We start from the raw sequence: 23,127 nt of genomic DNA, 5'->3' as shown, positions 1-23,127 counted from the left end.
TCATTAAAACACATCTCTTCATTTTCACAGCTTTTTATTTCTTTCGCGGTAAGTTTAATCTGTTTCGTAATATTGCCCGATGTGGCATACGATCCTGTTTGATTAATCTCTGTCAACACTTTCTACATTCAAACATCTTGTCCCCGAAAAGACAAACATGATTTTCATGCATTCCGTTGAATTAACTAGTTGTCTATAAGTATGGCACAATTTGTAAATATCAACCAATAATTAGTTGTAGAGAAAATATTATCTGAAATAACAATACACTTTCTGACCGGGTCAGGAACACCTTGACTTTATCGTGAAGGGAGTCACTCCCAGGCTCATTGACGGAAATCAAACATACTGTTTACCTTTAACTACTTGAATGTCAGAATGATAAATCATATGTACACTTTCTGACATGTTTGGGTCCACTGGTATTGCCCAGAATATTGCTGGTGGTCGGACAGATATGATTATGAACCAAAACTGTTTGGGGGAAAAGCAGTTGTTCTATTTCAAAGTTTTAACGCTAAATGCGAGAAAGAAAACATCTCATTCTATAATAGTTGTTCTACTAATATGATTTGCAACAACAAAAAACATCAATGCATTTTAATAATAGAATTGGTCTAATCACTCCACATTAAAGTGAAACATAAGTGGTTTAACGATGAATAAGTTATATTACGCTTTGCAAAACATCCTGTTTAGACGAGCATATATTTCTACGCCAAAACCGAAGTACACCTCACTACAAATATGAGATGGCACCGGCAGCACCTTTGGAAACTGAAAATTTGAAAAAAACTAATCCCACCTATCCAAGACACCAAGGGCTCGATGTTTTTTTCATGGACTTTACATCAATTTGAGGGGACGGAGGGCTGGGTGCACAGCTTCTATAACTATGCTCAAGTGGTAAATGAGGTAGCGATAACGAAACCAGACACCCCCAAACTTATTTATTTATTTATTTATTTATTTATTTATTTATTTATTTATTTATTTATTTATTTATTTATTTATTTATTTATTTAGTAAAATAGATCATTATCACCCGCAAACTACTTAAGTTGGAGCAATGACCAATACACACAAAACGCCGTTGTCTGTTGGTGAACACGATATATTGGTACCATTTAACGAAAATGTATATGAAACGAGTTTTGTCGGGAGGAAAGGCGGGAGGGATGCATGCCCCTCTGAAACTCCCCATAGAGAGACATGGACAATCGACTCTACATTGAAAGTATTTTAAGATATCAGTACCGAGGTGAATAGGTATGATCTACATACATACCGAACTCCACCAAAACGACATTTTATTGTTTTCTTTACACAGTATTCTCTGTACGTTAATCTGCCTAATCTATGATTTTTCTTGATTATTATACAAACTTATAGAATAACACCCGGAAATTCCCTCATGGAAGATCGGGTTTCCAGTAAATGGAACTTAAGAAATCCTTCAGACTCCAAGTCTGGGAAGAGGTTGTCCAAGAGTGGTATTACGAGCAATGTGTACGTTACTTCCGGGACGCTAGAGGGTCCTCATCTAATGTTCAACGCTAGGCATTAGAATGTGATGACAGTCAGAGCGCTATTGACACCTCGTCGTGAATTAGTGGACATTTCAGCTTACGTGGTCGGGTGAGAACACTGGTAATGGAGGGGGCGGGGATGTTAAAAGTTCACCGGCGTGGGTACGACAGTATTCTTCAGGGAAGAGACATGATGAAGTACACTACCCATGGGAAGTATAGACTCGCTAGTGTAAATGTAGCCACTTACTTCAGTCCACTGTTCGAAATTATAATTAGCAATATATTCCATACTATTCAAAAGTGCTGTTTACACATGACCTTATGCATTAAAAAAAATTCGTAACGTTGACAAGATTATTGTCATGAGTTCAATAAATGATGAAAATTGGCGAATTCTTAACCAACTTTACACCACAACGCAACTGCTCACGTGTACGATCCTTGAACATTATTTCAAGACACGTTATAAATAAGCCTCATGCAATACATGTGCATAAAGTTTGCAGTTGGTTCTCCCAGGCTAGTGAATGAAATAATCTTCGATATATCATGGATGTACATAACATACAGCAAGTGCTGAACTTTTGATGGGTAGAATATGAAGAGCCAAGATATTATGTTATTTCACTGTTTTCGTTCATGATTTTGGTGGTTATTTTGCCAGAAAACCTCCTCTAATTTCAGAACCAATAACAAAACAATAGTTATTGAACCTGATTTATACTACAAACAAAGGACTGATCCGAGATAATATTAATAGCCAAGGCGTAATCGACAATACCTTCCGTAATCATAAGAAATCTCTCTTAAAATGGGAATCCATTCATATCATTGTTCGATAAAAACTGCCATAGTCGTTTTTTCTTAATTACATGCCTATGGTCAAACAGAGATGCCCTTATTAATGACATTCCTCACGAACGAATGCAAAAGCAGATCCCGCTAGCAAACCTGTGAACCGACTCTTGAAAAACGGTTTGAAACAATATCTATTTTACATACATGTTGTTTTGCAATTTGTTTCTATATTGTTTAAGTGAACACTATACGGTATGACATATACACTTTGTTCCAATAGAAATGAGACGCCCAGGGTCTCTGCAAGCCTGCGGGGATATAATAAATTTATTAACGTTACTTTCATGTGAAATACATGTAGTACATTTTCATTGTTGGTGGTGAATTTTATTGATAACCATGTAGTTAATGACCAATAAGCGGAATAGAATTCCTCATAACTCTATCTTCAATTTCGTGCACTATTTTTAAAGAAAATATATATTAATCATCTATGAGGGGTTCTACAGTTTTCTTTTAAACAGTTCATTTAAGGTGAAAAATGGTTCTTTGATTACTCGCATTTGTAAACTTAAGTTGGTTACATAAATATGTGTATTCCTTAAAAACAACATTTTTAATAGATAATTACATGTCAAATGAGACATCACTTTGATTACTTTTCAGGGGGAGTACGCAGGTGTTTTTGTTTTCGCAAACGGGAGAGAAGAATGCATTTATAGCCAAAAACGCAAGCACATATTCAATTTTCTTAGCTCTGGTTTAGCCCTGTATGTTTATGTTTTTTATTGGTGCCTCCACGCCGCCAGGATACGCTTACTTTTTCCGAAACACCAGGTGTCGTCATGGTTTCTTTGAGACTCAGAAACACATGCTCCAGATAGTTGGAAACGTACATGGCTTTCTGCTTTCAGCCGATGCCTCTGCTGGTTGTTTGTTTTGGCTTTTTTATAGTTTTTGCTTCATTCATTTCAGAGGGAAATACGCATAAATTTTCAGAAGCTTTCTTAAGTGAGAAACATTATAAGAAACACGCAGTTGTAGACTAAGTACAAGATCGTGCAATCACATGAAATGCAACTACTGCATCATCGTGAAATAAAGTCATAACAGTGACACTGCTGGTGATATTGTATTCTATTTTCTATTAAACGAATCCATTTGGATATTTTTCGAACGCATTGTTTGTCACTTTGATACACATGCATCTTTTAGTACATCTCTATAGGGGCCAAACCCTGAAATCCTTTATGTCTCTGCTGCTTGGGTGAAAGGTGGGTGAAAGGTGTTTGTTGCTATTATGATACCACATCATGACAAGTATACCTATAGAGGTTAGGTCAGGTGAAATGGGATTTAATCACGTGAATCCAGACGTGATATTCATCAAAGAATGGAACCGAGTACTAGTATTTACCGATCGCATCGATAATGAGTTATCATCTGTTAGATAACAGAAGCATTACGCAATCACCGAAACTAACAAATATTGACCCTGTCTCAACACAGATAACTAAGTCGACAAAACTTATACAATTCGTTATCACCAGTCTAAACTGTTTACTCATGTGATTAGCGCGTTGATGGGCATTAGTTCATCAGTCGGGTTGTATGGCAAGGCATTAAGACAATCAACATGTGTAATGGCTTGGGATAATTAATTTACAGTTTCATGTCTGAAAACAGTACATCACGTCACATTCGTTAAAATCCCGCGTGTTATATTTTGTAACATGCACAAACAGAAAATATCAGTACGCAATTGTCATTGACATGATTTATTACTAGTTTTAACGCATGCGAATACACCAGGCCTCCACAATATTCCATCGTACCCAAATGATATTACTTTATACAGTTATATTAAACTCTATTTTATTGTAATAAGATAATGTTAAAATAATATTCAATAAATAACAGAATGCAACAAAGGAAGTTATGAATGTATTTTGTTATGCATTTGGGACAGACCAGGGACGCAAGAAACCTATCTCGGTTTATATTAATTATTAATAAAATTTATGATTATTTGTTTATTTTATATTTTACGTAAAACACGTTTTGAAAGTAGGTTCTACTTAGTCTAGTCATATATGAAAGACAGAATTTAACTGTCGGCTTATCTATCAATATGTATAATTATCAGCCTGTAAAAACAAAAATAACAGAAAGTAATTGAGGCAACAGATATGTTACATATGAATATATAAAGCATATGAGCAAAATCACACATCTAAAGGAAAATAATGTTTTACATCGGTCAGTGTGTGTTCAATTCTCAGGTCCTCAGGAAGTATACAATTGTATTCCGTTTGGTCTCTGATACAACTACTTTACTTGTCCAATACAACCTGCTCACTTGAGAAATGCTAATAGACATTTCAATGTCATGACTGCGCCGTGTTTCTGAACCGGGGAATATAATAATCTAATAAATATATTTGCATGCTACTCCTTAAGTATCTTTAGTTACTTACAGAGTTGAGTATACAAATGCTATAACGACACGAAGTTCTTATGATATTTTCTCCTGGCAACTGGCAAGTGCCCCAAGGGGCGGTCCTTAAGAGCCTATGGTTGCCGAGGTGTAGACCAGAGCCACACTGTTCATTTAATGCGCTGAATATCTCGCGGCTTGTGTGGAGCTCATGATATGCTCATTTGGAGCAAGAGAATTTCACCATGAGAGTTTATATATACAGATTAGGTGCCCTATGGTGTTAGTGTGAGCATGTTAAGTAAAGATTTGTGGAGTGCAGGGCTGAGTTGTAATTGTTGACGTTCTTTGAAGAGCGTGATAGTCAGTAAATGAAGAAACGATTCCAGAATCTTCAGAAGAAAAGATTTATCGCCTTTATCAGACCTCGGTTTTCATGGTTGTCAGTGAAACAGCCTTATTTTAATGGTTGTGTTTTAAAAAGATAATCATAGACATGTGTCCATTCAGAGATGATCGAGGTAATACATGACTAGCAGGTTACATTACAAAAACGGGGTGAATTTAACTGGGTACACATTCTAAACTTTGGAAATCTCTTTTGTTTGTAACTTATGTCTAGGAATAAATAGACACCAAAAGACGCACTCTGTGTACTCGCTGTTTACGTATACTCTTTGCAAACATGACGTGACTCAGCCCAATCAAATAGCAACTTGAAGAAATGATTTAAAATGTTATTTAATGCATAACATAAAACAGAAATGATAACTGAATATGTTATCGAAAACTGACATTACTTCTCGGATATATTTTGTTTGTATTGATTTCTGTATATTGGTTAGTCGTGGATCACGAACACTTTCTATTCAGAATGTTGGGTGATGGGTGTTATCGTTTGTGCACGACAACCTTACCCTTTTCGCAAACAACTAGTGTCATTACTGATTTTCATATTAATTCTCCGATACTTTGCATTTGAAGTCAGATGCAGTCTATTTCGGTGGATATTCTGCAGTAGTAATACTCTGGTGTTGACTTTTTAAAATTATAGTAAGGCTTTTGTTTATCTTGTCCCATATATCCGACATATGCACGGCATAGATCTCTGGCGTGACTGTGGGATATAAATACCTGTCTGAGTGTGCAAATTGAATTTCCTAAGGTATGTAATCAGACAATGGTGTGTATTAAGCAAGTTCTTATCTGATGTTTCCTGTCATTCTTCTCTCTACGCGTGACACAGGAGCCGGCTGGCTCATCCATTAGCTTATACAGCATTATCTTGTCAAATCGGAGTCTACAAGAAAGGCATATGGCCCTAGGCGACTACCCTGCAGTAGTCCAATGTACAAAACGTTTATGTTGTGTTGTAAATCTACGGGGATTAATGGACAATCTTTACTTTGCTCATTTGCTGTGGGTATGTTGGGGATACAACTACCCTGATGACACCCAGCTGATTTATATGCCAGTGATTTTTATATTTGTTTGGAATAACCCTTGTGTATTTGTGACGAAAGTTGATATTAAGTGAACGAATGGTCTTTATTACGTCCAGGCCGTTTTCAGAAATGAAAGGAACACGAGGCTCTGTTATTTAATGATTTGGAGGACTCAGATAAAAGTTGTAAGGCATTACTCTAGTGTGATCTGATGAACTATTTCTTTCAAATGCATGACACGTGAAAACATACATCTCCAAAGGCGAATTCATCTCCAATGGTCCATTTATTTGCAAGGAACAGACGAGATTCGATTAGAGGTTATATACTTTCCTTTGCCTCCGATCGTCAATTTATAACATATTTTCACACTGGCCCTTAGATCCCTGTGCACACGATTTTAATTTTCAGCTTCATGGGTAGTGTACACTCGTACATCTTGCTCCATACATTACCATTACCATCAGTGAAGGCCGTCTATATATTCTTCAGGTGTACATATGATGTAGGTCTGATTATTAAAATGTACAAACAGCATTTCTGAACATATTATATTATTAGTTCCTGTATAAATCCTTAAGACGAATGTGCTAACATGGCATTGTATAATAGCTATGTTTTAGCAGATGTTTCATACAAATATATTCTATAGAGAATAATGGTGAAATTTTAACGGTTGATTTGTCATATGTTTTCAACTGAGTTCAGAAAAAACGATCATATCTTGCATTACTGATGGTTCCATCAATTGTTTTAGAATCTTATCGGCAATTAATACTGCTGACATGTAACATCCATTAACAACGTAGTGATCCGGTGTTTGTCAAATGCTTTCAGTTGAGTTATAGAAAGTTCAATATTTATAATATTGTTCAAGGTTCCATTACAGAGTATACAATCCAAGCATTACGTCTCTGTAACGCTAATCAATGACTCAACGCCTCCACAGATGGTGCAAGCGTTGCGTTATCTCGCGCTGAAATAACCGAGTGCCCTTCAGCGTCTGAGGAGGGAAGAAAGCAAACAAGAGACAGTCGTCAGCAGCGCCAGCTAGTAGTTCGGCCACCGTCGTGCACGGCAGGACGACACCATCGCGACTGCAAACTGCTGCGTGGTCGTGGAATTACATTTGACCGTAGCGAACCTTTGTGTAACTTGTCATTAACACAGGTTATCAATTATGTGTTTGTTAAAGAAGCACCTTGCTCTATATCCCGGTGTCCAAAGAGTTCCATACATCAGGCAAAGTAACGCAACGTTGATCAAGGAGTGTACATGGTTAGGTTAGCGAGTTAACTCCCCACAGTTTCTCTTTCCCCCGGGAATTCTTGGTACGTGTAAGGTCTCCTTAGGCAAATGACTCATTCTGCGGTGAATGGGTACACGGTAGGTTGGGCTGTATACTCCCCGGGGAGTTGATAAATATATTTGACTAATCCACCTACCATGTAGTGATCTGTGTCATAAACGTAACTTTCATTAGTTATGTTAGGTATTTTCCAAGCTGTTATCAACAGGATCAACCGCGTTCTGTGTTCAAGTAACAGTGACGTAGCTTTTCATGAGTGATATTTAGTTAGGGTTAGCCATAGATGAAAAATATTTGCAAGTGGGAATGGTTCTACGCCGTTTTAACAATATTCCAGCAATACCACACAAGAAATAGGATCCACATTTTGTAGTCGTGTAGGGAATCGTTACGGGGTCTTCATACGAAATGTCACGCCTTCATCTGAGAATAAATTGCACACAATAAATTGTGTACAGGTTTAGTACCTTCCAATCTCGTGATATGTAGAGAGTGCACGGGTTTACTTCCAGTACCAAAGCCCTCTCGATGCTGTAGGTAATACTTAAGGGTGCAGTGTTGGGGAGTCTACACGTCCTCAGAAAGGTTTTTTGTGGGTTAGCTTAGTCTCATGTGCTGGCTGGGCTGCGGGCAAATAGTACCTAAACTGATGACCAACAGGATCCTACCGGGATCTCCAAAACCTCTATGCTTATTGCTTCCTTTCATATATTGTTTTAAAATGTATTCTAATTTCGTTTATCAATAAATACTAATCATCAGTATGATACCGGACAAATGCTGGTGGCGGCTGCATTAGACCGGCCCTGGAATACTGCTAAAATCTCAAACACCCACCCACTTTGTGACATGAAAAAATGATACAAGAAGCAAGGGAAAGTCACCAACATGGACCCTTTGATGATAAGAATTTTTCAATAAACACAAAACCTCCATTCCCACAAATGTCCCTCATCTGGCGCCCCGCTCACAGAGATCTGAACTGGCGATAAGACACAGCGAAGAGAGTAGCCCGCTGTCTCCCCCATCCTCAGTGTTTGAGGAGCACTCGAGACCCTCTCTCTTCCCATACCAGAGATGTTTCAGCTCCTTCAGCTCGGGGACTGGACTTCTCAGCGTGTCACAGGGCTGATAAATGTATTGATAGTGTGACTCATATAGTGTCACTTCTCAGTGGAAAACTCCTTGCCTATCGCCAAATTCATTTGTGACGAAATACACTGAATTGTTGTAATTGTTCATTGTTCGTATGGAAATTATTAAAAATACATCATAACATGCGCTCTCTGAGTCAAGAATGGATTTCACAAATTCAATGTAAATATGAAATACATAGAGTTTACATAGTGCAGCTCTCTGGACTAAGAATGGATTTCATAAAATACATACAAATATGTAATACATAGAGCTTACAAAATACAGCTCTCTGAGCTAAGAATGGGTTTCATAAAATAATTATTATTATTGAAATACAGCTGTAATACCGCCGAAACAAATATGAGCTCATGATATCAAAACAATAGGTCAATAATACAATCGACTCGTTTTTAGCAGAAATTTCTTATGAATGTGGAAAGAGTTTTGTCGCTTTTATTTATTTGATTTTCTGAACTGACATTCTTCATAATACCTTAACATCTAGGGTGACATGGCTTTTTGGCTGAAATATTGTCTGATCAGTATGTCACTAAGAAGGAGCAACTGTTGCTATGTTATCTCAGTTTTGTTGTCATTAATAAGATTACCAAATGCGCTGGCGTCATATTCCTCTGACGTGATCGTCCTATTTGGTTCCACCGTGTAATGACTTTCATTTTGATTCATCAGCAATGAGCCCAATGGATTCCATCAGTGTAAAATGTGTTTAATCTGCATCACCGTGTCTAGCCTGTCATGCCATACTGACGCACGGTACTGTAAGTGTAAAACTGTTCTACTGTGTAATACTATCAAGGTTCGACCCGTGAAGGTCCCGGGGTAGAATAGGCCTTCAGGAACCCATGCTTGCCACAAAAGGCGACTATGCTTGTCGTAAGAGGCGGCTAAAGGGGTAAGGTGGTTAGGCTCTCTGACTTGGTTGACACATGTCATTGGTTCCAAATTGCGCAGATCGATGCTCATGCTACTGATCACAGGATTGCATGGTGTAGACTCAATCATCTACAGGTCGCCGCTATATAGCTGACATTATGCTGAGTGCGGCGTAAAACTAGACTCGCTCACTCGCTAAAGGTTCATTGGTGAATGTGAATTCACTACGTTCTTCACAGATTCTGTACCTAACTTGTTCATTGGTGAATGTGAATTCACTTAGTTCTCCACAGACTCTGTACCTAACAGTAAAGACTCGCCCGTGAATACAAACGTTTGTCTTTGAGGTTAGACAGTCAAGCAAGGCTTTGAATAAGTCACCCAAGTGAAATGAATGCAACCCACAGAAGGGAAATGCAGTTCAATGAAGTAGGTAATCAATATCACCCTGTGTCGCATTGCAGTTCTTTCGATTCCCATCCCAACACTGTATTCAGTGTCGCTGCAGACATTACTACATTCAGTACCCTGTTTAATACAGAAAAGCGGGTGGGTAAAGAAGGCATAGACTCACAACATGAATGTCGTTTTTATGAACATAATAAAACACTTTATGTAGCCCCATTGAGGCGATGTGTAGAATGAAGGCTACAATCCTGGCCACATGTTGCACGAGAACCATTGTCGATGTAAGGCGAGAGGGCTATCAAGCGAGAAGCATCACTCTGTGCGATGTTATCAAGATGATTTCTGTTTCTGTAGAACAAAACTCTTGATTCGTTAAAATTAGCCCGCTGTCACGTTTGTGTGTTTTGTTTGTTGTTTACTTCTCTAGTCGGCAATATTCCAGCCCGCGACTGACACCATGAGGCGTTGGCTTGCACAAATGGGATACGATCACATTCATGAACCATGTAAGCACGTGTGACCACCCGGCGCTGTTGCTCGTTTCGATACCTTTTCTAACCCAGAGGTGGTTTCTAAGCCAGAGGTGTATTGACTGTGACAAAATGAAGGATGACGTTTTGTTTATTGTTGACCTGTGTCTAAGTAACTTACAACACGGTGACCGGTTTGCGATTGATGAGGTCAGTGCGATTAGCCGGTTATCTGTGATTACACAGAAACATCAGATAGCAGCAGACAGATAGCACTTATTTACATGTACAGTACCAACAACAACAAAAAGAAACATAACAACAAATAACAAAACAAACAAACAAAACAACAAACAAACAAACAAAAAACGCCCGATGCGGTTCCAAATTGTAACTCTTTTCCCATGCCCCAGACGTAATGAATTATGTGAAATTATGTATTGTTGTGGTTCCTGGATATTAAATATTATGTCAATTGCGATGATTTTCAAATACGATAACTGTATTCCTTGGACGAAATGTCATTCTTAAAGTGTTTTTATTGTCGTTTCTGTTTTAGAAAATAGCTTTCTCTCGTCCTCAGAATGGCCTGAGGAAGACGACGACCTGAGTGAACGTCCGCCTGACCGCCACGCTGACCAGACCCAGAAACAGTCCCAGGTTGCGGCAACACTCAAATGGTAAGTTGTTGGTTCTTTGTGTCATGTAAGGATCCAGTGAATATGCAGATGAGGTTTAGTAGGAAGCATTGCGTAGTAGTAGTAGTAGTAGTAGTAGTAGTAGTAGTAGTAGTAGTAGTAGTAGTAGTAGTAGTAGTAGTAGTAGTAGTAGTAGTAGTAGTAGTAAAACCCGAGACTGGCAAACGCTTTATCCAGTAGATCAACCCCAGATAGGGACGACCAGAATGGCGTTCTTAAAGACGAACATATGAGAAACGGTTGTCAACCACAGCAAGTATATCGTTTACAACGAAGCATTTCCTTTCTTTAATTTGCACATATAGAAAGGTGGCACCTGTGTGTAGACAGACAAGTTGAAATCTAAGAAGGGATATTGTCTTTTTTAGAATAGATATGCATCATTCAGCGTGACAGGGACAAATAAAATGGCTGAAATGTAGCGTTGTAGCTCTTTTGTTTGCACATGTGTTTTGTTTGTTTGTGTAAGGATGACAGTCTCAGTTCTAGGATTCCATACGAAATGCGACTTGAAAAATAAGAAATCCAGCTATATTGCATAGACTCTGATTGTCGGATGAAATGAATTGTGGTGCTGTTTCACAGTTTCATATATAGCAATGGTTATTCAGGTCTTGAAACGGAATTCTGTATACACCGACTGGCATAGATAGTCACATGCAGTGCTTGTTAATGAATAGCTGATCCGTGACTGATTGATATGTGCGACATTTCTTTGTCCGGCAAACAGCAAACTTTTGATACTACAAATATCCTTGGCGATTCCGCCATTAATATCAGATATACATTTGATGTTTCGAATTAAATGGATCGCTGTGAAAAGTGATGTTTGGATAAAACAATCTGAAGAGATTTTCCGGAACCACGAACTTGGATACATGGAGCAAACTGAAATGATTCTTCAAAGCCAGTTCGGGATATATCCAAATATTTGCAATGTGACTGATAGCTTGTTTGAATTGAGTCTGGATGTTGTTACCCGGGGAACTAATAGTAGGTTGCATTATTTTTTAGGGGATCACCTTTGTAACTAAACAATTCTTCTAAGTGAATCAGCCATCTAAAGTTGCAACTGCATTAGACTGCCAGGGGGGCAAGGCAGTGTTATCGACTTTTGACGCTGGTAATCTTCTAGTTTTAAACACACCAATTCATATTTCCAAAGTTTGCAAACTTGTCCCCTTGTAATCCGAGTACTGCAGAGAGATGTCTTGGGGTGGCAACAACATGTCTCTCTCCTGATAACGTCCCCTTCATCCAGCGTGCCCCGGGGGTTGGGTACTCTCACATCTTCCACCCGTCTCTATCTCTGTCAGCGAGGTTTACACACAAACATGCCTGTCACAGGTGGCTTGGACTTGGGTGCGTGTCAGCTGGGTGTTTTAGCTCACCACCCCCAGGGGCGATGTGTATGTGGGGACGTATGGTGTGTTTAAATGTGTATTTATGGATATGTGTGTGTGTGTGCGTGCGTGCGTGTGTGTGTTTCGTGTGTGTGTATACAGAAGAGTGTGTCATGTACATATGAATGAGGAAATGTTTCACATTCTCATATGAAGTTCAGTTCTGTTAACATATCGTTTACCGTATGTGATGATATACATGTATAAAAAAATTGCCACGGCATACATAAATAAAATAGCATTTAATGTTGCTGAGAAAGATACACAACAAAACAAAGTATCAGTTGACATGAAACTAACGTACACCTTATATTAATAATTATGCTTCATGGTGTTCTCTGGTGTTACATTATTACCCTGAGTGGACTGTACTTTCAAAGCTGCTACTAAGCGCGGACGAAGCGCCTTGCTCAGGGACACAACACAGTACGAAACGAAGATCATAAAAGTTTGGTGTTTCCGCAGGGACTCGAACCCTGGCCTTTGGCGTGAGAGACCAACATGCTAACCACAACGCCAGTGTGTTATATTTAGCGGAATGATGATAGTTTGGGCATAATAACACCTTTAAAAATGGATTAGAAATGTGAAATGAGAACGACACCATCAATGACTAGAGTAGAATAGAGTAGTCTTATGCCGGGTTTAACATGATGTCAGTAATATCACAAACAAAAATTATTCTCTGTGTCACCCGAAACACCATTCTAAAATTTCAAACATTTTCAATTGCTGTTTAGGTATTCAATGCGCACTTACCTTAACGTATTGAATGATAAAACTTAAGGTAAATGGACAGTAAAGATGACAAGTTTAGAGCAAATATTCCACGTATCTTGAGCCTAGTCTTCACTAACCCCTCTGTATATATTAATATACAAAAATGCCAAACAATCGCAGGATCATACGGTAGAACTGCCATGATTTTGTTCCTGTTGATTGTATATTGATCATTTTTCAACAAGTAACACATTCACACTGTATGACATCAGACATTCATATGGTGATATTAACGCTGGAATCTGCAAGAGCTATGAAACTGTTATTGTTTCCCCTATACATTGAACATATTTTCACACATTTGATATTGATGTTATAAAGCGAAAGTGTTCACGTATCTGATGTCACTATGTTCATATTCTAACATGGACATCAAGTTAAGTCATGTTGTGTTATTCAATGACATTATCACAGGTGTGTATTTGGAACTTAACATAGCTATCCTGATTTTCGAACAATCCGTCTGAAGTAACAACACTATGGAGAACATGTGCATATTATGCGCCGGATTCCAGTCGCTATTATTGCATATGACGCATTTCCTTTTCCAAACGTTTGGAGTGGGTTCTTTGATTGACTTGATCAATAACGTAACAATGAGAAGTGATATATTGTCCTTTCATGTGACATTTAGTACTTTAGATATGTATAAAGTTATTTTGTTTTACAAAAGGAGGAATAGTAGTGGTTCATAATTTGAGCAGAAGCAATAAAGAAAATAACTTTATGTATTATATTTCTTTATACAGCATGTCATCATGTTTTCTTAAAGCGATGTCAGTAATAGGACCAACTTGACGTCATACTTTACTGTAGATGTTTATCTACCGAAGATATATTAGTAGGGTTGTATATTGGCAAATAAATTACATTGCATTATATTGCGATTCAGGTACCAGTATTGCGATATATTTTCTACATCACTAGTCCCCAAATATATGTGTTATGTTCCTGATAACAGCAAACTCAAAATTGGCAGGGATTCTATTTCCTTTTGCATACAGTCTATTATATCACAGTGTGCCATTTACTCTTTCAGTAGTAAATAAAAAAAACTTTTGTTGTGAATGAAAGTATGTGTAGATTTTCATTTAAACCGGAAACATAATCACAAAAACTTCACATGTTGTTTACACATTATAACGTTTCTCAGAAAAAAACTATACCAATAATTATCGTTTGAAAAACTCATTGCGATAAATCGGTATAGCGGTAATACCGCGCAGTCCTATGTATCAGTTGTTTGAAGCTGGTGATTCAAAAATAAAAATACAACTTTATGGATTGCAACTTCTTGTTCATTGCGTTCAACGACGTTCCGATGTAAATTCTAACACCGTCATCAAGCTAAGAATTATCTTATCTTGATAAATATGTAAGAATCTACATCGAAACATTGCTTCAAGTAGTACACAAGAAGTTGTAATCCATGAAGTTGAATGTATGTTTTAGTCCTATATATTAGTATGATAAAATCTACAGAAGGAAGATGAATTTATTAGATCAATACCTCGATCACTGATGCGGTGACGTATTGGGGATACAGGCTGAAATCTCAATACTGTTCTGTTTCTAAATCTCTGATGATATGTAGAGTAGTAAGCATTCAATTAAACATTTGGAATTTTGTACATGATCTTGGGCAAGCAAATTTCGATTTTATTTTTGTGAAAAAAGATGATTGCATAAAAAAACCATCAACAACTACACGTTACAGTTCGCGCTTGTTATTCCTGTTTTTCCAAAACTGGTTTGGCGCATAGATCCAAATATGTTAAATCTGCTTCAGCGGGAGATATCTAGTCGTCATACAGAATCTCATTAAAACAGCCACACATAAATATGAATTCTCATTGTTTGTCACAAAACATGTAGAGCAGAGAATAATTGGTTCCAATTCTATAGTTTGAAAAGTGAAAAAAATATATAATTTAATTTGCATATATCAGATCATATGGCTATTATCCTTGGTAGACGTAGCCCAGTCTGTTCATGTAGGAGGGTCACCATCCATCAACAGATGTCCACATAGTCAGTTTGTGTTGGGGAGTTCGATTTTTCTGTTATCTGCCATGCTCTATGTTTGTATTCAGCTGTAAGAAGGATATTTTGCCCCGTACTACCTGCATGATAGCACTACACCAAGGGATGAATTAAACCAATTTGTGTTTCTTGCTGTTCAACAAGCCAACACGGGTTTTCAATCAGCTGTCGGTCGAAATCGATGAACTAGACATGTTCACACCGGTTCAAGAGAACGGTCGTTACCCAGTTCCAAATATACAATTGAATAATAGGGTTTGGAAAATGTGTAATACAAATTCATAATTTGAAATACTTAACTCCATGATTAATTTGCAGCCTTGCCCAGACCTTCTAATTTACACAGATCCCTCATGTAGCTGAAATATAGCTGAGTGTGGGGTTAAAAAAAATAAGGAAAACGTGAACATATATATGTTTAATAAACTAGCAAGAGTCTTAATATTTATCATGCTTCGTGAAAGGCGCATCCGTCTCTTTAAATACTGATCGCGGAAGTGAGTGAATGTGGTTTTATGCCGCTGTTAGCTATGTTTCGGTGGAGGGCACGATTATTTCCCTACAGGACCATTCCTCCTCTACGTATGCAAATTTACTTCCTCGTTTCCTTAGCATGACAACACTGCATTTATACTTAAAATGACATCCTGAAACTGTGCCGTGAATGTATGTAGAGTCGGCTTGGTGTCTACACGTCCTATGACCATAAACAAACAATACAGAGTATATAATCCCTATTCAGTTCAGTCTAAACATTTTTGCACCTGTCTCAGTGCACCTGTATAGCTCTTAGCACCATTCTGGAGACGCGGAACTAAAAAAAAACTACTTAGACCACACAGCTAAAGTTGTATTTGATCAACAGGTTGTCGGAGAACTACGAGCGGGCAGAGGGTGTGTGTCTACCCCGATGTGTTTTGTATACTCATTACCTCGACTTCTGCAAGAAGATGAAGTTTACGCCCGCTGGAGCTGCAACGTTCGGGAAGGTGGGGTCCTCTTTTGCAATTTCAATCTAAGTAACTTTTTTATTTAAATGATTTGATGGCGAATGTCACATTTCAGAATACATGTTGAAGTATATGACATATTAGAACTTTATAAACACTTTCCCCTTTCACTTACAATGACAATATCATCATTTTATCGAAATTATGCTCTGTTAAAATATATTTTGGTAATTAAATGTGTTTATGTCGTGCAAATCAATCAGCTTACATCTTGCAGAAATTCTGTCGTCTTATTACACAAGCATCGAATATTTTATTGTGTTTATTTATTTTTAGAATAATTTACATGTATTTTCCTTTTGCTTTCCAGATTATACGTCAAAAGTTTCCGAAACTCACAACGCGAAGACTTGGAACGCGTGGGCAATCAAAGTAGGTGCATTGCTTTGGTCCACTGCTAATATTTATTGATAACGAACACGATCCGCCGTCGGCTGTGTGCGTGTGCGTGTGCGTCTGCGTGTGCGTGTGCGTGTGCTTGTCTAGGCGCACGCGTCGAAGGCGAGTGGTCAACGTGGTTGATGTCAGAGTAGGAAGAGATCATATAAGTACCGTCCATGCAAATTGTTGAACCAACCAAATAATATTCCAGCATTTGCGTATGGCGCTTTCCCTTTAAAAAATAACACACAAAAAAAATAGAAAATCACCATATATGATATCAGTAATCAGTCGGGGAATATATTTTTACGTGGCCTTAAGCAATATTCAAGCAATAACATGCAACCATAAACCAGGAAACTAGAAATAATGTTCCTACATTCTACCCATTTACGTCACTGAAACCAAACCTTCGACGTAGCAAACAAACGTTTTAACCGCTGTGCTACCTGACAGCCGAATATCACAATAAACATAAATACAGTTGCAAGCAGATACCTTTGTGACATACGATCATCAGTCATGGTGAAGCATTACGTCTCCCCGGGAGCCTAATTCCTACCATGTATGGTCGTTCTCAACCATGCCCTCACTCGGTATCTGATGTTAATATGGAAGGCCCGAAACCCAGGAAGAAGAATTTTACACCACTAGATACAACAATTACAGGCAATCTTACCCTAAACCCGGTATCTCTTACTAGTAGTATGTTAGAAGTCAACACCAGGCCGTGTTTCCTTACAGTCTCAAGGAGAACTAACATCTCGCCTTTCATGCCAGACAAGCCAGGGAGCTGTTATGCGTCCTTGCTTCTTGGTACACGGGGTAATGTTCAGTTAGGAAGGAATGGCATGGCTTGAGGGAAGAGAGTGGGTGTAGGAGGTGGAATGTTTGTTATAATTGCCATTTGTTATTTCAGTGTAACTGTAAACTTGAGACGCGATGCGACTGAATTTGTTTAATTCCATGTACAATAAATGTGCACTGGGTGTGATCCATCTCTTTTCTAGTTTTGATTTCTGTTTGACGTGATTCATAAACTAACCCACGCATATATGACTGCGGATCATGCTATGGAAATGGTTCTTAACGCTTAGTTTTAATATAGTACAATTGTACATGTTCTACCTCCTATTCTGTGTTTGAGGGTCCAATTTATAAACACAGGTCTCCCAGGCCGGTGAGAAGTGGCAAGCTTCATTTGATTTCAAAACCTTTTGGTTCCATTACTATGTTACAGCCTATTATTGTAGTTATTTCTATGTTAGATCAAAGAAAATGAACAACTGAGCTTACATTTGTGCAATCACATCTTCTCATCCGTTCAGTCCCACACAATAGGGTGACAAATGTAAAAATAAAACACTTCCCCTCTTTAAACAAATTTCTTGTCCTCTGTCATAACCCGTCTTGACAAACAAACATACCAACACATTCTATAATTGGTTTGGGGGCAAGATGTATTCGTTGTTTTCTCTAATGGTTATTGTACTGTTTTGTTTTCCGCAGATATCATTATTACGGCATCGGAATCAAGGAGACATCAATATATTACCATTCTGTGTATTCTGGCAAAGGACTTACAAGGTAAATATATTGATTATACATGTCTAAAATCATTATCTATTAATGCCTCGTGTCAACACTGTATCCGGGTTTATCGTGTATGTTGCTGGTGTTTCAAGACTCCATTCTTTTCCGCATCCCGTTCTATTAAAATAACTCCTAATCCAGGCAAGGGTTTCGAATACCATGCATGTACAAGCAGCCCTCTGCCCTCTACTAGTCTGTCTATATATCACATATGTATCGGCAGACTGGAATCAGACAGGGAACATGAGATGTTAGATCAAAGATATACATGTTTCAGATAGAGAAAGACAAACGATATGTCCATAATTACTACGCCAACGTCGTTTTTAGGTACCAAGAACACACCATATTTTGTTATATCAAAATTAAGAAAAGGAATTGAATAAATAAATGCTACAAAGCTCGTTTCATATACATTTTCGTGAATTGTTACCAATATATCGTGTTCACCAGCAGACAACGGCGTTTTGTATGTATTGGTCATTGCTTCAACTTAAATAGTTTGCGGGTGGTAATGTTCTATTTTACTTAATAAACAAACAAACAAACAAACAAACAAATAAATAAATAAATCGAAGTTTAAGATTAAATCCACACGTATATCATACTAAGCCAAAGCAGTTCAAGAATATGGCAGCATATAATAATATCATATAAAAAAAGCTATTCACGAATAAACCTACTTGCGTATTGTACTAAAACAAAGACTTATAAGGGTATACCAGCATGTATGCCATGCTACAAACTAAAACTGCAGTATAAGAACGTACTTACGTATATATCTTACTGAAATCAAAACAACGCTGGTTTTTGTACTTTATGTATTGCTTACTGGATTTGGTTTGTTATTTTCTGAAGAATAAACAATGAAATAACTCATGTCATTGATGATTTTTAAGTTAATTGAGTAGCTGATATATCGTGCTGCAACTTTCATTTTCATGAATATGGTTTTTCGTAAAAAATACTTATGTTCACAATATTTTATTAACAAAGAAAACAAGTTTATGTTACTTTTTAACCGAAACCTTCATGAAGTAAATGAATTATTGGTTCTGATTGGCAGCGTTTCTTGGATAAGTTTCATTTACACTCTGTACTTCGTGTAGAGGGGACAAGGACCCCGAGCATGTGCTGAGCCAAGACTACACAAGTTCTGTATGCTGCATATTGTTTTATCAAGTTCTTTAAATTTGGATGATCGTTTCTAATAAATGACGTTAGTTTTGTTTTTGGTTAGTTGGTTTTTGTTTTTATTTATTTATTTACTTACATATTTTTGTATGAACATTAAAAATAAATATGTAATGTTCTTTTTTCGAACCTGGATCAAGTCAAATCCTCTTTTTATAAAGTCACCTAATTTGGCTTCTACGTACTTGTGATAAATAATAAAAAGCTCTCGTGAATTCCTGGTCTGCCACCGACGAAACAATGTGAAAGTGAATCTCAGATTCCTTTGTTATCAAAGAACCTTTCGAATAACAATTCTCACGATTAGGTTAAGATAGTTTACACATTCATATAGATAACCTCAATTATATTTCATATACTAGCTGTGAACACCTACGCCCATTATTCTGCCAGATTACAATTTCAATTTTCTTTCTTTCGCAGATTCTCGGGGATCAAGATTAAGACAGAGGTAGGCACAGGGGACCTTTTTAAAAACCCCTTATCGGTTACATCTAATGCACGGAATTAAGACCGAAATCCGGGAGATAAAACTTGTCCTTCATTCCTGCGTGTCTGCATTAAGCTGGGCCCAAGTGACACATGCGTCGATAGTTGTAATAAATGAGGACCAAGAACATCTCCTTGTGGGACGCGCAGAGCACGTCAAACATTACAGAGACTGGCATAGTTTGGCCTCCCGAGAAACAATTGATTGTGGGTGTTGGTTTTACACTGGATCTCACGACCCACTTAGACCCACAACGGCATGGGTCCCCGGGTTGGTAGTTCTGATAAAGGTTCTTTTAGGCACGACTGTTTTAATATTTGTATAGGATAATGAGGCTTTCTGTTTCAGACGCACAGTTGGAAAAGTTGTTGTGATAATTAATGTGTGTACGAAGGATTTATATAGTAGTACTTAATATGTCTTATGTCGAGACAATGTGGATGTTAATTGCTGCAATGAAATCGGGCTGGCTAGACTTCATATTTTAGACCTCCGACCGTTTAATAGCCGGGGAGGTAGTTATGTCAATGTAGTAATTTGAGTTAAAGTTTTATACATAGTTTTGGAACATTCCTTTTTATCTGAATGGCGGTGTCAATCATAATGCTATAATCCAACAATACAATATCTTTCAGGACATAAAACAAATGTCAGATGATATTTTTCAAACATATTCGGAAAATTCAACTTACTAACTTTCGCATGCGTACATCACATGGAGCTGAGAATTAAAATCGGGTGCAGATGGGTCCACTGACCAGGGGAAAATGCGCCTTCATCATGGCGCATTTGAGCAGTTACAAAATAGAAAATGCATAATACAAATTCATAATTGATATATTCTATATAATAATAAGACTGAAAGAGAGAGTCTATATACCAGATTTACTTATCGTTTAAACGTCGTTTATAGTATGTATTAATAATTTTGTTGGAAAATGCTACTTATAGTGTTTTTTAATTATTTTATTTTAAATGGCGAGCAGTTTACCTTTTTTATGTCTAGATGAAGGTTGGACATGAAGATACATACATCTGGCCATGTAGACTTAACAGGCTACGTTTTCTCCTAGTGTTCAAATTATTCGTTATCGGCGGCGGAAGGGAAGTAGAGATCAAACACAGAAAACTATTTACCCCAACAAGTAACAAAGTAGAGGAAACTGAGAACCGACCCCATACATATTACCAGTGCCCTCCACTTTCGACTGCCCGACCCCTCATCCTCATGAGGGGCCGGTGCTGGGGTGGGGACAGTTACCAGGTTACCAAATAGTGATATAAGCATGTGCGTTCCTTCTCTCAGGGTAACCGCGACCTCTCTCCGCCATCTTGTTTACTCTCAGTATTGTCTTCGGTCACGCACAGCCTGGAGATATCCGTTAGGAAAACATTTTCTGCTCCGACCGTGAAATCTGTATGGCGGTATTAGCCGTTTAGGAACCAAATGTGTGAGGACGTCTAGCGGCTATCAGAAAACAAACGCCACTATATCTACAAGGGGTGACTTAAAAATAAACACAGATTAGGGGAGCGACAATTATTGAAAATTTGATGAGTTGTTTGATAGTCTTTGTGTATGCATCTTGTCTATCATGTACCGTTGAAAGTATTTCTGTTTCTCGTGATATGTTAAAAAGGGATTGGATCGGGGGGATTATTTACTTTTAAAAGTACCATTCGATTATCTGCCATAGGTCACGAAACACAAAAGATCGGATTCTGATAAAAAGAAAATCGAGTTTAAGAAGTCTTTTAAGACCAAGATGGCAATTTTACAGAGAGATGATAATAATGAAACAAATATTAATGTTTCTTTCCATCAATTGTGATTATTATTATTCCTTTCAGCAGTTCAGACTATAATAAAATGATAAAGCTAGACTGTTTCCATATGTAAATGTAATATAACGTGCATGTGTTGTATTGAAGAGCCGTCCTTCTATCAACTCACGAAATAGTAGTGTAGACATACACTTTACACACTTATCTTGTTCTCAGTTCGTCTTTGTGTTTTCTTGTTTAATACTTTTTCATGTTAATGCTGTTTGAATAGGAATCGTGAAAAGACGCATGTATGTATGTAATAATGTCCTTTGTAGGGGTCGAACCGGAAATACTCTCTCAGTTCCAAGACAGGAACCCTACTCCCTGAGTTCCCGGATGCCAATAATCTGATACTCCCTGATGACATCGATAGAGAAAAGGTGAGCAGAGTATATTCCTGAGGAGCATTCATCACCAAAGCGGTTTCCCGGTCTCATGCACCCCATCAGCTGCTGAAACCACCATGGTCATCCATAATTATTCCAATCTAGTGTTTGTCTATATAGTTCCAGTTCCTTTCCAATGTACCCACTAAAAAGAAGGAATTAGTGGAACCTCTTCATCTGGTTTAATTTTGACCCATGATTCAAATCTCCAAACGGATATATTCCAACAGCTCCTGTTTCTGGTGTGTATATTCCACCACAAGACTAGATAACATTGCAAGGAAACATTCATTCGTACTGCGACTCTTGTTTTTTCCATGCTTGGTTGACCAAGGTTACAACAGTTTACAAAGGACGTATTCGTATTTCTGTGTCGACCATTAATGCAGATGAGAATCTGGTGCACATGTGTAGTTTTATGTCAAATTATTCGACTTATGCAAATAATGTCTTTGAAATCGGTGTTGCAGATGGAGACGTTCATCATGATGTACCGTACACACTGCCAACGCATACTGGACACAGTAATAAGTGCTAACTTTGATGAGGTAAGTACTATAGTGATATTCATTGATCATCCAGATCTGTGTTCCACAGGAGATATCGCTTGTGTGACATCGGACGATATGTTCTAGGAGGTATCGCTTTGACAGTAGGTTTTGCACAATGCGCTGCTATGACGCCATGAACTTGATGACGTCACAATGCTATGTCATCGTTGCACTGCAAATCTAATGCCAGTGCTGTGCACATTTTTCATTGAAAACTAATGATATTCGACAAGTCTCGGATATTTGTTACTTTGTCAACTCGTGCTGATATATTTGATATCAGCAGGCACTAGGGTGAGATTCTCAATGTCTCCTGACAAAATATCATGTACATTTCCCCA

At 37.8% G+C, this 23,127-nt stretch overlaps 1 protein-coding gene across 1 annotated transcript in view; it reads left to right on the top strand.

The window, feature by feature from the left end:
* LOC137262057 (DNA-binding protein RFX6-like) overlaps positions 1 to 23,127 on the top strand; it is a 37,898-nt gene that overhangs the window by 3,012 nt on the left and 11,759 nt on the right. Inside the window, exons 2-8 of the mRNA XM_067799845.1 lie at positions 10,990 to 11,110; positions 16,220 to 16,343; positions 16,675 to 16,736; positions 18,255 to 18,332; positions 19,956 to 19,983; positions 22,125 to 22,229; positions 22,706 to 22,783. Of these exons, the coding sequence (XP_067655946.1) occupies positions 10,990 to 11,110; positions 16,220 to 16,343; positions 16,675 to 16,736; positions 18,255 to 18,332; positions 19,956 to 19,983; positions 22,125 to 22,229; positions 22,706 to 22,783 (596 nt within the window). The remainder of the gene's footprint in view (positions 1 to 10,989; positions 11,111 to 16,219; positions 16,344 to 16,674; positions 16,737 to 18,254; positions 18,333 to 19,955; positions 19,984 to 22,124; positions 22,230 to 22,705; positions 22,784 to 23,127) is intronic.

This window comes from Haliotis asinina, chromosome 14 (genome assembly GCF_037392515.1).
Source record: "Haliotis asinina isolate JCU_RB_2024 chromosome 14, JCU_Hal_asi_v2, whole genome shotgun sequence".
Taxonomy (NCBI): Eukaryota; Metazoa; Mollusca; class Gastropoda; order Lepetellida; family Haliotidae; genus Haliotis; species Haliotis asinina.
This window is presented reverse-complemented; position numbering and strand designations above follow the sequence as displayed.